Source organism: Notolepis coatsorum (assembly GCF_963971535.1).
Source record: "Notolepis coatsorum genome assembly, chromosome: 10".
Taxonomy (NCBI): Eukaryota; Metazoa; Chordata; class Actinopteri; order Aulopiformes; family Paralepididae; genus Notolepis; species Notolepis coatsorum.
Genome location: NC_140174.1, coordinates 5,247,034 through 5,263,239, shown reverse-complemented (window position 1 = coordinate 5,263,239; position 16,206 = coordinate 5,247,034). Strand labels below are relative to the sequence as shown.

Sequence of the window (16,206 nt, the reverse complement as noted above, 5' to 3'; positions counted from 1 at the left end):
TGCTGGAAGAAAGATAAACTACACAGACATTCTATACACGGCCTCTATTGCAGTTTAAATGTACATTTTGAATTGATAAAGTGAAATCACCCCCCCCAACGCTGATTCTTACCATAACTGGCCAAACAAAACATAAAGTACCCGTTTGTCATGATGAGACACCTTGTGGTTGGTTAAAGAATTGCGGATGTGAAGACATGATCCTTAACTTATCATGATCCTTAACTTATTTCCTACTACCAATAAAACTAACCAACCATCATAACTGCATATTTGAAATGATTAAATACACAGAACTGCACTTTGAAGTTTGAGGAGGCAAGTGTAATAAATAGTTCACAACATCATGATTACATTATACACCTTTATTTGTGTGAGAGCTGTTCAAAAACACAAGCACAAGTCAAGTCATAACCTTTGATGAATACAGGATGTATTTTGACACAGACATAAATAGTTTTCTGGACATGGGCTATGGCACCCTGTTGTTAATACCAAGGACAAGCAGGGGTTTCTACTGGGAGTCCAGGGCTGGCTAGCTGTACAAAGCCGCTCAGAGCAGTAGTGCTGGAGGAGTGAGAACATGTGACCTGTTCAGGGTTCTCACTAATTGGCCGGGCCGAAAAGTTAAAGAAAATCACTATCTTCAATAAAAATTGATCAAATCTATTATTTTGTTCATTTCTATGTTAGTTTAGGTTTTGGTGTGAAGTCTCAAGTGAGGTTAAGTAGGATTTGATTACTAACGTTCATTTAGTTTGACAGTTATCGAGAGTTAACACTTTCTATGCCACTCACAAGTTTTCTCGGAATTATTAATATTACGTTGAAAGCCACTCACAAGATTTCTCTGATTTTTTTTTTTTAGCGATCTGAAATCATATTGCATCACGCGAGCCTACCCTAGTCTACCCGAGAGCCGCCGGCGATCAGATGTGGAAAAAAGCGCCCCCTATCGTCTCCCAGATGACATAAGGGATTTTGGAATGGACTCAATGAAAATGGATGGGGAAAAAAATCCTGTACTCCACATTTTCCAGTCCACTGATGCAGCCGGGGTTACCAGAGTTCATTATGGATCCTCTGAGCGCTGCGGATCATGAATTCTACTGTATCACGTTAGATCTATACACTTATCGATTTTTTCTAATGGTGATCAGGAATTGGAATATACCAGTTGGATACCATCTGATGTCAGGTAAGGAATCTATGTTATCAGTGTTAGGATAATCAGACTCATTTTGATGAAGATATAAGCTGTTTTGTGAAATGTCCTCTATCGGTTTCACTGTAAAATCCATGAGGAAATGAACAGACCCTATTATCAGCGCGCGGCTCGAATGGGCGTGCGTGTACGTATAATATTGATCATCTAGCGTTTATTTGAAAACGATTCATAAATAGGCCGACAAATATCAACGTTCTGGAATATTCCAGTAAAAGACGATTATCATAGAATGGGCTGTTTTTTACCTCAAAACGGGTGCTTTTCAAAATGCTCTCAAACGGAAATGAAGCAATAAAAAACCAATCTGCCTTGACAGCACTGACTGGAAAATGATTCTTTGATAAGCGACGGGCAGATTAGACACATAGCCACAATTTAAAACATAGATTAGGCGATATTAACGTTAACATTGACGCCGATGGTGGCATTCAAGCACTAACTCTGGCGCCACCTGGTGGCACTGAAAGTGTTAATGAGTTTGAATATCTCATGTCATCGGAGGATACTGAATCTGTGTGTTGCCGGGGTAATAATTACAGCTCAATGAAATGATGTCGATGAAAAAAAAAACTAGATAAGGATTCTAATAGGGATTGCTATTCTTTAAAATCGACATAATTTCATTGAGCGGTAATTAACACAACACAAGGATTCAATGTCCTTTGAATTTAGTTATGTAAACTCATTAACACTCAATAATCGTCAAACTAAATGACTGTGTGAAATGAAATGAAATGATATGTGTGAGATTAGGTACAAAATAAATTGCAGTTGTTTTTCGGTGGCGTGCCTCCTTGGGGGTCAAGGTAAGCCGCGGTATGAACTTTTTAGGTACGAATTTAGACGGGTTGCAGCTTTGCAGCTTCGCCAACTAGTGAGGAGTCGGACCCTCGTTCGGTTCTGTGATTCCTTCCTGGGAGTGACGATGACCGACCCTGTGACATCATCAACACACCGACAGAGAGGTCCAGGCAGTCAAAACCGTTCCAGAGTGGGCGGCCGGGTAGCGCAGCGGACTAAGCATCCGTCTACCACCGCAGAGTCAGCGGGATCGAATCCGGCTGCCGCGGTGCCTCCGGAGTGGTCGGTCGTCCGTACCGACACAATTGGGCAGTGTCAGCGGGTGGGAAAGCCGGTGGGGGGTGTGTGTCCTGGTCGTTGTAAAACAGCGACTCCTACAGGTCGGTCAGGGCGCCTGCTGCACAGCGAGGGAGGGAACTGGGGGAGGGTAGTGTGATCCTCCCACGCGTTACGCTCCCCCAGTGAGAGTCCTCGCTGTCAGGTGAAAAGAAGCTGCTGGCTGTGTCTCCACATGTATCGGGAGGAAGCATGTGATAGACTTCAGGGCTCCCTAGACCGACCAGTGGGGGGCAAATGTGAGCAACGACCAGGAAGGGGGAGGGGGGAATTGGGCATAACGACTCAATTGGGATGGGAGAAAAATACAAGAAAAATAGGCGGAGAAAAAGTAGACCAAAAAAATATATAAAAAACGTTCCAGAGCGCCCACTTTTTCAGTCCACTCGACCAGAACCTCTCCCACAACGACGGAAGTCCACGGGGGGGACGGGGGGGGCTCCCGCCACGTCACGTCAGAGTCCAGTCGGCCGGTTTATTATACCATGTCCACCAGTTTGAACCGGCCCTCCTGTTTGGTGGGCAGGACGTTGATGAAGGTCTTGTAGAGCACGGCGCCCGTGGGCAGCTTGTGGAGCACGTGGTAGACCTCGGGGCTGCGCGGCCCGGGCAGGTAGACCTCCTTGGTGAACCTCACCACGCCTTCCTCCAGGGCATACAGCGTGTTATTAGTCCCCCTGCCCACCTGGCGGGACAATTGGGGTGAGGGGGGGGACAAAGGATGAGGGGGAGGGGGAGTCGGGATGAGTTGAGGAGCGATGAAGTAAAAATATATATATATAAATAAATAAAAGGAAAAGAAAAGTAGAATTTAGTTATTTCAAAAACTATTCAACTGTATCAAATCTTCGTATTCATGCCGAAAAGCTTCAACACTTACATGGGCTCCTGGATGATACCTCATTATTCGCTGTGTTGCGAGGATGTTGCCCGCATGGACAAAGTGGCCTGTAAATACATTTTAAATACTTAAAATTAAAAATAGTGATAATAATAATAATAATAATAATAATAATAATAATAATAATAATAATAATAATAATAAACTGTATGTGTATAGCACCTTTCATACCAGAATTGCAGCCCAAAGTGCTTCACAGCAGTGATGTACACACAAAACAGATGTCTAGGCGTAAAACGAGCATAAAATTGGCATAATTCAAGAGAATTGACCTTCAAATCTATACAAGACTATTAGCAGGTTTCTGACCAAATAAAAGCAATGCATAAAGTGCAGACATAACATTTGTATAAAATAGACAGAATAAGAGCAATGCGATAAAATAGCTATAATTTACACAAATTAGCATAAATAGACAGAGTATAATAGTGCAATAGTGCAATAAAATAAACTCATCTGCACGTACAACAATCACAGTCTTGGTGCATTGAGTCCAAGCAGCAGAGTGTATTAAAAGGCTATGGTGAAAAGGTACATGTTTAGCTTACTTTTTTTTTTTTTTTTTTTTTTTTTAATATTTAGTGATCTAGCCTCCTAATGTCCATAGGTAGGGTGTCCCGTAGCTTTGGTGCGTAATTTAGTAGTAGATTATCGTAATGTTCTTGGGGGCACAACATAGGTGACAAGAGAATTGGCAATGTAGCTTGGTTCCATTTAGTATTCTGTATGTAAGAATTGTTAGCCAATATGAGTTCCTAGCCAGGAGAAGTATCTCCTCGAGGGCAACGTCATCATAAACATGGCATTTATTATAAACACCCGCTATTTTGTTTACTTACACCTAGTGTTGTGAAGGATCAGATTAAACCGAATATGTATATTTATTTATATATATATATTTAATTGTATTTGTATATCGTTTGATATCCCATGTATATTCCTTGTACAATATGCATTGAATATCCCCGTTTCTACTAAACAGCCCATAATAGTTTCATTCTACCATTGGACTAGAACCTGGCGCCAGGTTGCCATACCCCTAGGTTCAAGTTCAATCGTGCCGCCTAACATGTCGGGGCAGCCCCCGGTTCCGCGCAGTAATATGCCGGGCGAAATACGTGTGGTACTATTTGTTCATAGCGCATATATATATGACGCTCGTAAAGTAGAACTTTCTTTTAGTCCAGTTCTTTACCCTCCAACAGAGTGACCGACGCAAAAGCCTCCCCACGAAGCACGTGCGGTGTAGTAGGGCCTACTTGGCCCAGAATAGGCATTGAGATATCGTGTAGATTAATAGTTGAATGGTCATAGTTTGGCACCATACCGTCGAGTTGGACGTATTCTATTAAGCTAATAATAGTCTATTTATGTATGGTGCATCGTTCGGTTCGAGTCCTACAGTTATCAGTACCCCCATCGTTCCTGACGTTATCTGGACGCTTATCCAGGCTGGTCAGACCCCTAGTGGTGATTGCATCCGAGGAGCTCCGGGTCAAGAGCGACTGGACCTGTATATTGGATTACTCTACCCGACGACGGCGAGCCTTCCACGGCTCTTGGATTATGCTTTATGTGCTTTGATTATTCCATGGATAAAGGCCAACACTGTCGAGTGTTGGAATTACCCCCCGGAGAGGACTACAGGTGAGGCGGCGCTCTACACGTGAGGTCGCACCACGTCTCTCCGTTGTGGACCGGCAGATACCGTTCCACAGAGGGTCCAGCTGTGTTCGTCTACGGCCCGAGGTTCTGTGGGCACTGGGTCTAAGACTTTGGATTCTCCCAAGACACCGTCGGCCAAATGGGATACCGCCAGCGACTTCTCTAACCCCCCCCTCCTACTGTCTTACAACCAGCGGGACCCCCCCCCCCCTTAGTGTATCCAGCTATAATCATTTAAGTACTATCGCTATCGTTTCCTAAATATTCCAGGTTGTATACTTACTCCCTGCGCAACCAGAGATTGGACATTCAATGTTGATTTACCTACGAATACTCATTTGCCATAAAAGTGCATACTTAACATTTCAAATCATAAATGTAATTAAGTGAATATTGTGTACACCCTTTGCTGTATTAAATATTCGATTTGGTCCATTTGTGTTGGTTCGTTTCATCAGGTGGGAAAGTGTTCATCATACTTATATCTTGTACTGGGTGGCCAGAAGTTAAAGTACATGAGGTAGTGGTATTAAATATCATATCTAACAATACAGTCAGGGAATTGTACCCCTCAGCTACAATTGGTCCTTCGAGCCGGAGGGTAACTAGTGTAATATTAATATAGTGTTATTAATATCGAAATGGCCTATGATGAACACTCCACGAAACGATCCTCCTAACCTAGAACGCCCGCGGCGCAGACGACAGACACCTCAGTACTTAGAGGCTTACACTGTCAGTCAACTACCTAGCCTTCGACAAACGGTAAACGTAGTAAAAGTAGAAAGTAAAATTATGTCTGACCTTAACGACCAGGTTTCCCCGACCACAGAGGCCCTAGTAGGTCCTAATGTAACTGACCAAGCCCACGGTGGAGACCAGGAGGGAATTGACATGCCTTTACCCCCCGCCACTACTAAAGAAGTAGTCCCCGACACGCCCCGGGAGGAAGACAACCCTACAGAAAGAGAACTCTGCACGGAAGAAGAAGAGGAGAGCGCCGAGGAACTAGAGCTCCAGGACTCCCCAACGAGTACCCCCAGGAGCGGTTCACGCAGGAGCGGCTCACCTCCACTACCGCCTTCCCCCAGCGAAGCGGAGAGGATACTACAACAGGCGTTCCTCGTCAGCCTGACAACCTCTACCGAACACGATCGGCTCCAAGCACAGACGCTTAGCGAGCGCGAACGTCTCCAAGCCCAGGCGACCAGCGAGCGCGAACACCTCCAAGCACAGCAACGGAGCGAAGAACAGCGCACAAGTCTGGAGATGAGACGCTTCCAGATGTAAGAGAATATGGCAAGAGACCGCGCCGACGCCCAGCGCACCGCTGCCGGTGCCCAAAGAGACGCAGAGCGCGACAGACTACAAGCGCAACTGATAGAGCAGCTGATCAAAAGGACAACTCCCTCTCCCTCCGCCAGGGGCTCAAGGAACTCGTCGAGACAGCAGTCAAGAGCAGCGTCACCGCAACGAGCAAGCGACCCTGAACTTGACCAACAGACCGAGTCTAGACCCCCCGCAGACCCCCTTCCCATACCGGTCCAAGCGAGACCCAGCTACAAGGAAGGAGCGGCCTACACTGCGGAGAAGCTAAATAAACCATTACAAGACCTGGAAGATTTGATAGAAGAAGAAGAGGGAGAAGAGGAGAACCAAGCCCGACGACAGCACAGTACTCCACCGGACCAGGAGGTCCCATACAGTCCAGGCTATACCCCCGCGGCGCTGCGCTACAGACCCCCGACTCTATTTACGGGTGAGCACGACGCACGACCAGCCCCGAGGAACAGTACCTGGACCAGCGGGCCATGGTACCCTGCCAGTACCGGCCCACAGCGAGGCGCAAGAGGGGACTCGCCCAGGAGGTCTCTCCCCCAACGCTCGCCGATGTATTCGCCATCCACGGCGTCATACAACGCCACGCCATCAATCCCAGACTTCGCCTATGAGAGTCGAGCACAGTACACGGAGCTCCGGATGTGTTTAGAGACAATGCTGGCGGATGTCATTGATGAACGCCACAAGTATGCAATATTATTGAAGCACCTGAAAGTACAGCGAGCACACAATATAGCGCTAGCCTATGCTACCTCCTCGACCCCATACACCCTTGCAGCGCTGGATCAAAGATATGGACGTATATGGGATTACGTAATCCAGGAGATAAGGCATATTGACCGCCTACCCCCAGCCACAGACAATCGCTCACTAGATGACCTGTCAATTAAAGTGCAGTCCCTGGTGGGGATGCTGGGAGCTCAACGGGAGAAGGGCAGGCATGAGCTGTACGCCAACTCTAACGTTGAGAGGATTTTGGAGAAGCTGCCACCCGCAAGACAGGAGCGCTTTCGGCGGCAGAGGGACTACCGAGATCCCGACGGCCCCGAGCCATCCCTCCTTGATCTGGCCGACTTCCTGGCGAGAGAGGTCAGCAGCTTACGACTGGACACCTTCGGGCGGAGCACGCCAAGCTCCAGAGAGGGACCCAGGAGAATAAATGATGGAAGAAGATCGGTGACTGTCATGCACCAATCAGAGTCAGTACCGAGCAGTAAGAGTCACAGCACCCCCTCGAGGAAGGAGAAGTGGAAGAGAGCGTGTCCCTACTGTGAGAAAGAACACTGGCTGTCACAATGTGACACATTCACAAAGATGAATATAGAAGAAGTGAGCCAATGGATAAAGTCCAACCGGCGCTGTTATCGATGTGCGCGGCCCCACATGGCAGCCGAATGCCGCCTAAAGAAAAGGTGCAGCCGGTGCGATGGAGCCCATCTAGATATACTACACGATAGTAACGGAAGACGGCCTACACCTGCACCACGGAGCGGCACCAAGGCAAGTGTCATGTACATTGACCCCGCCAGCAGCAACGGAGCTCAAGTGCTCTTAAAGGTAGTCCGTGTGACATTGAGCTACCAGGATAAAGTCATGGACACTTACGCCGTCCTTGATGACGGGTCAGAGAAGACCCTTCTGCTCGCCTCCGCTGCGACTCAACTGGGACTGCGGGGGAGCAAGAACGAAATGACGATTCGGACAATAAGAAGAGATTTAAAGACGATAAAGGGCGAGAATGTCTCCTTCACTATCGCAGCCAACGGGCAGCCAGAGCGACGGTACAAGATCACAAATGCTTTCACCAGCCAAGAAATAGGACTCTCGCAGTACACCTACCCTGTCACCAAGTTGATGGATAAATATGTGCACCTGCGCCAATTACCTATCCCGCTCATAAACGGCGCTACCCCGACCCTGTTGATAGGCTCCGACCATGCAGAACTCATAGTCCCGATTGACCGGGTCCATACCGGTCCCCGAGGCTGTCCTGCAGCCGCCGAGACCCGCTTAGGATGGACATTACAAGGCCCCCTCGCTAAATCTCTCAACCGAACCGCAGCCACTAGCTGCTTCCACTCCCGAACGACAGAAGAAGACACCACTCTCCTGCAGCATGTCGAGAGGCTATGGACCCTAGAGACAATGCCCTTTAAGAACGAAAAGAAAGACATTCGCTCTAAAGAAGACATTTACGCCATCCACCTACTCGAGCAGGGGACAAAGAGAGTCACAGTCGGCGGAGTGATGAGATACGCAACTCCACTCCTGAGGAGAGAGGGAATGCCCCCCTTTCACGCAAAGAAAGACGCCACGGAGCGCTATCTACTGAACACAGAGCGGCGCCTAGCCAAAGACCCCGCTCAACAGAGTGTGTACCGAGCTGAGATTGAGAAGCTAATCACAGCGGGACACGTAACAAAGATTGACATTAAAGAGGCCGATCAGACGACCGAATCATGGTACGTGCCGCATCACAAGGTCCATCACAATGGCAAGGATCGCATTGTGTTTAACTGCAGCTACCAGATCGGATCCCAAAATCTGAATAAAGAGCTCTTGCCCGGCCCCACACTCGGCCACTCCCTACTAGGCGTGCTACTGCGCTTCCGCCAGGACAAGGTGGCTATAAGCGGGGATATCAAAGGGATGTTCTTGCAAGTGAGACTAGTAGAGGAGGACAAGCCTCTGCTACGGTTCCTATGGAGAGAGAAGATCGGAGATGAGAACCCATCTATCTACCAGTGGGAAGTACTCCCCTTCGGAACCACATGCAGCCCGTGCTGTGCTACATTTGCACTACAGAAACACGTCACAGAGGACCCAGCAGCAGATGAAGAGGTCCAACACAGTGTGAAGAACAGTTTCTACGTAGACAACTGTCTACAAAGCGTCTCGACTCAAGAAGAAGCCGAGGCTCTCCTAATCAAGTTACGCGCCTCCCTAATCAAAGGAGGCTTTGATCTCAGGCAGTGGGCCAGCAGTGACCCGCACGTATTGCACAGCCTCTCCTCCGCAGACAAGGCTGCCAGCAGCGAGACCTGGATGGCGACAATCCCAGGAGAAGCCCAAGAAATGACACTAGGATTAGTCTGGCGCTTCAAAACAGACTCGCTCCACTATAGACACAAACCCTTGGCTCCAGAGCAAGGAAGGTCGGCGACGATACCGACCACCAGACGGAGTGTGTACAGAACACTCGCCAGACAATATGACCCGCTGGGATGTATTCTACCTTACACCACCAGGGCAAAGATGATTGTACGAGCACTATGGGACAAGGACCAGGGCTGGGACGACCCAATACCCGCACACCTTGCCTCAACATGGAGAGAGTGGGAGACGGAACTCCGCTCACTCCCAGGTGTCAACATACGCCGCAGCTACTTCCCATCCACAGTGAGGCCAGAGACATGCGAGATTGAGCTACACGTCTTCAGCGATGCCTCCGAAGTAGCCTACGGATCGGTTGCTTATTTGCGTGCCCAAGAGATGGGAGGAGAGATACACACTGCTTTCATACTGGCCCGCTCAAGGATAGCCCCACGTAAGCAACAATCTATCCCACGTCTAGAGCTCTGCGCAGCCCTCGCAGGAGCGCATCTAGCCACGTTAATCCAACGTGAACTCACCATTCCGGTGCATAGAACAATCTTGTGGTCAGATTCCACGACAGTCTGATTCATGCAGATACAAAGTCTTCGTGGGAGTCAGAGTCACCGAGATTCAGGAACTAACAGAAGAAGCAAGCTGGAGATATGTGGATACCAAACACAACCCAGCTGACGTCATCACCCGGGGAATGTCCCTGGATGACCTAACCCGTCGCAACATCTACAGTGACGGACCAGCATTCCTCCAGCTCCCGGAAGGAGATTGGCCTACGCCCACCCCGAGGGAAGCAAGTAGAGAGGAGGCTGAGAACAAGAAGCCTATGTTCTGTGGACTGAGCACTGTCGCCTCCACAGACCCGAACATAGATGACTGCATTACCCTAGAGAGTGCGCAACAAAGGACATTCCTGCGGCACCACCCAGAGATTCAGTCCACCACTGACATGTCAGCAGCTGACTACGAAGAAGCAGAACTTCTTCTACTACAACGAGCCCAGAGGGACTCGTTCCCCGATGAGCTAGACTGTCTACAGGGAGGAAACCCCGTCCCATCAGACAGCAGACTGATTCACCTGGCACCAGAGAGTGACGCACATAATCTCATCAGAGTGGGTGGTCGCCTGCGGAGAGCCCCCGATCTACCAGATGACATTAAGCACCCGATCGTCTTGAACAGCCGACACAAGGTCACAGAGCTGATCATAAAGAAATACGACGAGGATGTACACCACGCAGGAGCAGAGAGAGTCTTCGCGGAGATCAGACGTCGCTATTGGATACTTCAAGGAAGAGAAGCGGTGCGACGCTTCCAGCGAACCTGTCTAGACTGCCGAAAGTGGCGCGCGCAGCCCAGCATACCACGGATGGCTGACTTACCCCCCTGTCGCCTCCGAATCGGCGACAAGCCATTCCACTCCACAGGCATGGACTGTTTTGGCCCGTTGTATATAAAAAGAGGAAGAGGAACCGAGAAGCGGTGGGGTATTGTATTCAAATGCATGACCACCAGAGCGATACATATCGAGCTCCTTCCGACCATGAGCACAGACTCATTCCTTATGGCCTTCCGGAGATTCATATCACGGAAAGGACAACAGTCTACATTGTTGTCTGATCACGGGACCAACTTCAAAGGCGGAGAAAGAGAGCTGAGAGAGAGCTTCCAAGCTATGGGCCCAGAACTTAAGACCCACCTCGCTCCAGCCCAGGTTGACTTCCAGTTTAATCCCCCGAACGCACCCCACTTCGGTGGAACCTGGGAACGAGAAGTACGTTCTATAAAGACAGCCCTGTATGCCGTACTCGGAGCCCAGACTGTGGCAGAGGAAGTCCTAATGACAGTCCTCACGGAGATCGAGGGAGTATTGAACTCCAAACCCCTCGGTTACGTCTCCAGTGATGTAGCAGATGTCGACCCAGTCACCCCCAACACACTCCTAATGGGGCGGCTGGACCCCGCGCTACCCCAGACAATGTACAGGCCCGAAGAAGCGAACGGCCGAAGAATGTGGAGGTACAGCCAAGTACTAGCTGACAAGTTTTGGAGCAGCTTCCTACTTCACTACCTACCGTCTCTACAGACCCGCCAGAAGTGGGTAAAAGAGAGAGACAATTTGACAGAAGGAACAGTCGTCATGATAGTTGACCAGTCACTCCCCAGAGCTATGTGGCCGGCTGGCCGCGTAAGCAAAGTGATCACCGGTGCCGATGGCAAGGTCCGAGCAGCTGAAGTACTCGTCCAAGGGCGCACCTACACACGGCCCGTGGCGAGGCTCATAGAACTGCCCCGACTCCCAGATACTATCGATGATGACCATGACCCTATGACTTTGTGAGTTGACTGACCTTACAGCGGACCTTGAGTGGAAGACAGTGCGGTTAATCTGTCTCTGCTTAGCTAATTAGGTGGGACTAATTAGGGGGCGGCTGTTGTGAAGGATCAGATTAAACCGAATATGTATATTTATTTATATATATATATTTAATTGTATTTGTATATCGTTTGATATCCCATGTATATTCCTTGTACAATATGCATTGAATATCCCCGTTTCTACTAAACAGCCCATAATAGTTTCATTCTACCATTGGACTAGAACCTGGCGCCAGGTTGCCATACCCCTAGGTTCAAGTTCAATCGTGCCGCCTAACATGTCGAGGCAGCCCCCGGTTCCGCGCAGTAATATGCCGGGCGAAATACGTGTGGTACTATTTGTTCATAGCGCATATATATATGACGCTCGTAAAGTAGAACTTTCTTTTAGTCCAGTTCTTTACCCTCCAACAGAGTGACAGACGCAAAAGCCTCCCCACGAAGCACGTGCGGTGTAGTAGGGCCTACTTGGCCCAGAATAGGCATTGAGATATCGTGTAGATTAATAGTTGAATGGTCATAGTTTGGCACCATACCGTCGAGTTGGACGTATTCTATTAAGCTAATAATAGTCTATTTATGTATGGTGCATCGTTCGGTTCGAGTCCTACAGTTATCAGTACCCCCATCGTTCCTGACGTTATCTGGACGCTTATCCAGGCTGGTCAGACCCCTAGTGGTGATTGCATCCGAGGAGCTCCGGGTCAAGAGCGACTGGACCTGTATATTGGATTACTCTACCCGACGACGGCGAGCCTTCCACGGCTCTTGGATTATGCTTTATGTGCTTTGATTATTCCATGGATAAAGGCCAACACTGTCGAGTGTTGGAATTACCCCCCGGAGAGGACTACAGGTGAGGCGGCGCTCTACACGTGAGGTCGCACCACGTCTCTCCGTTGTGGACCGGCAGATACCGTTCCACAGAGGGTCCAGCTGTGTTCGTCTACGGCCCGAGGTTCTGTGGGCACTGGGTCTAAGACTTTGGATTCTCCCAAGACACCGTCGGCCAAATGGGATACCGCCAGCGACTTCTCTAACCCCCCCCTTCTACTGTCTTACAACCAGCGGGACCCCCCCCCCCCTTAGTGTATCCAGCTATAATCATTTAAGTACTATCGCTATCGTTTCCTAAATATTCCAGGTTGTATACTTACTCCCTGCGCAACCAGAGATTGGACATTCAATGTTGATTTACCTACGAATACTCATTTGCCATAAAAGTGCATACTTAACATTTCAAATCATAAATGTAATTAAGTGAATATTGTGTACACCCTTTGCTGTATTAAATATTCGATTTGGTCCATTTGTGTTGGTTCGTTTCATCAGGTGGGAAAGTGTTCATCATACTTATATCTTGTACTGGGTGGCCAGAAGTTAAAGTACATGAGGTAGTGGTATTAAATATCATATCTAACAATACAGTCAGGGAATTGTACCCCTCAGCTACACCTAGTGATGCACCGATGTGAAAATTGTGGCCGATACCGATAACCCGATATTAATATTGCTGTTCTGGCCGATACCGATATTTACCGATGTCGATATCTCTGTATAGAAAACACTTTATGATAATCAAATAAAGAGCTATTTTCCAAAACGTTTTTTTTTTTTTTTACTTTTGTAAGTTATTTTCAGAAATTACTGATATTTTGAAACTATTTAAGGCCAAAACATGTAAAAGAAAAGAAAAGAAAAAGGACAAAAAACTAATTATTATTTTTAGTATCGGCCCATATCGGCCCGATACCGATGTGTAAAAAAAACTGCCATATCGGCCGATATTATATCGGCCGATATATCGTGCATCACTACTTACGCCTGCTGTAAACAGACGTCTGTCACAGAGATGATGTTGATAACATTGTAATCATGCCAGCAGCAGCCCTTGCCACCCACGTGCCCCGACACAGTGACAACTTGCTGATCAACTTGTAATTGTTTTTGCCAAACATTTGTACGAGTGTGTTGTTCACTTTCACGATAAGTTACATTATAGTGTTTGCTCATCGATGACATGTCATGTGTATTGTGAAAGCCAAGGTAGGCGATTCAATACATGTTACTAGATCGACTGATCTTTACTTTTGAAAAAAATTTGTCTAATAGTCTACTACTACTAGTACACATTTTTTGATCGAAAAATGCTGATCGGTACTTTGGTAGTTCGTTCAGGCGGGAGAGGACAGAGGAGAGGGGGTGTTCGCCTCCTTTTTTTGCTCTCTTCTCCCTGATTTGTAGTAGCTTTTTGGCAATCTGAAGTACTCCAAATCGGCCGACTTCCGGTTTGATGACGCGCCGTGAAAACACTCTATACAGATGTGAAGTAGTAGTAGTGACCAACTTATTATTATATTATTACTTGCCAACAGGAAACTCTGCAATAACTACAGGTTCAGCTGACATCAATACTATCATGGCCTTAGTATTACATGGCCTATTCCACCGCCTGGCATCATTCGTAATTCTGTTTCGCAGGTAATTTCATCATCAAAGCTGTTCTTGAACACAAAGATGATTTTTCCCTACATAAAACAGCTAATCTCAGAAAAAAAACCACATACCACAGATCATTCTATTAGTTTTAGTTAGGGATGTCCGATATTATCGGCCTACCGATATTATCGGACGATATCGGCATTCAAATGTGATATCGGAAAATATCGGTATCGGTTTAAAAAATAAATAAATAAAAAAAAGAATTTACATTTCTATAACCTTTATTTACCCAGGCAAGCAAGTAAGAACAAATTCTGATTTTATTTATTGTCAAAAGTATGCATAATGTTGTGTTAATTCCACAACAAGATATATGTAATGTTAATTACCTGAAATTATTCCATTTTGGGGGGGGGGGGGGGGGGGGGGGGGACCCTGCATATATCGGTATCGGTTGATATCGGTATCGGAAATTAAGAGTTGGACAATATCGGTATAGGTAAAAAAGCCAATATCGAGCATCCCTAGTTTTAGTATTAATAATTAGATCATATGTAGCAAATGACAGGGTCAAGTTTTGGCTCAGTTTAAATTAAGGGGGGGGGGGGGGGTGCTTGATAAACAGTTCTCCTTTTGCATTACCCAGATCAGTAACAAGCAGGGTATTATTATTAAGCACATGAATCATGCCTACACTACAAAACATAACCACGTCACTTGTGTTGTGATGAAATCAACAAAAGTATAGTCACATTATTTACCATCCTGTTTCTTGTAACCGTATCGGCGACCTGCACTCTTTCCTCCCACGTTCCTGGTGCTGCCGCCGGCCTTCTTGGACGCAAACCTCACCGAGCCGGCCAACAACGGAACCTGGCCCGGAACCAAGAGACCTGCAACAACCAGCAGCAGCATTGGGTGACATTGTCATTGTGACATCTCTGTCTCTCTTGGGCTAGGCTCTCTCTCTGTGTGTGTCTCTCTCTCTCTGTGTGTGTGTGTGTCTCTCTCTCTCTCTCTGTGTGTGTGTCTCTCTCTCTCTGTGTGTGTGTGAGTGTCTCTCTCTCTCTGTGTGTGTGTCTCTCTCTCTCTCTCTGTGTGTGTGTGTCTCTCTCTCTGTGTGTGTCTCTCTCTCTGTGTGTGTGTGTGTCTCTCTCTCTGTGTGTGTGTCTCTCTCTCTCCCTCTCTGTGTGTGTGTGTGTGCGTGTCTCTCTCTCTCTCTCTCTCTCTCTCTCTCAGCAGCTACAATGTGGTTACTAGTAGTACAGTTAGCTTGTAAGGCGTCAGACAGTGAATGTTAAATATATTATCTACACAATACATTCATTAATACATCGTGTAACGTTAAACGTTTTATACTATACGGTGTATGCACAAAGGTCTACTCTCTATGCCAAAAGTATTATAATAATTTCGAGAAATGATACCTGCTCTGGATTTCAACATCAAGGACGCGAGCGCCGCCATGTTGTATCACGTGATGACGTCGTGTGCGTCAACAACGCCGTGACGTTGTGTGTGTCACCTCGAAATGCCTCCCCCTCGCTCTCTGCGAACCCGGGGATTTGAAGTTTATTTAATTTATTTTGTTTGTGTTTAGGGTTTATTTGTATTTTTATTAGGTTTGTATAATAATAATAATAATAATAATAATAATAATAATAATAATAAACTTTATTTGTATAGTACCTTTCATACAGAAACTGCAGCTCAAAGTGCTTCACAACAAAAAAAACAGGCATAAAATGAGCACATAAAGTGCAGACATATAAAATCACAGTTCTTCACATTATGATCTGTTTATGGTAAAACTGATGTTAGGGTTGGGTATTTAGTTTGGTTTGTTCTGGGTTTGTTGGTTTTTCTTTATTGTTTTCTTTTCTTTGCCGGGTTCTTGCCTTATCCGCTCCAGTTGCTGGGCTGTACAGTAGGTGGCGGTATGCGCCTTTCTGTGATTGCGACCCGCCATTAACTCCAAAGAAGAAGAAGAAGAAGAAGAAGAAGA

General features: G+C 47.0%; 1 protein-coding gene across 1 annotated transcript; it reads right to left on the bottom strand.

Annotated features, from left to right (window-relative positions):
- Positions 1–356: 356 nt before the first annotated feature.
- mrpl27 (mitochondrial ribosomal protein L27) lies at positions 357–15,672 on the bottom strand. The gene is made up of 4 exons (XM_084323965.1): positions 15,629–15,672; positions 14,963–15,094; positions 3,246–3,313; positions 357–3,050 (listed from the first exon to the last, which is right to left on the bottom strand). Exons 1-4 carry the CDS (start codon positions 15,666–15,668, stop codon positions 2,844–2,846), a joined length of 447 nt encoding a protein of 148 aa, XP_084180091.1. The 5' UTR covers positions 15,669–15,672; the 3' UTR covers positions 357–2,843.
- Positions 15,673–16,206: the final 534 nt, after the last annotated feature.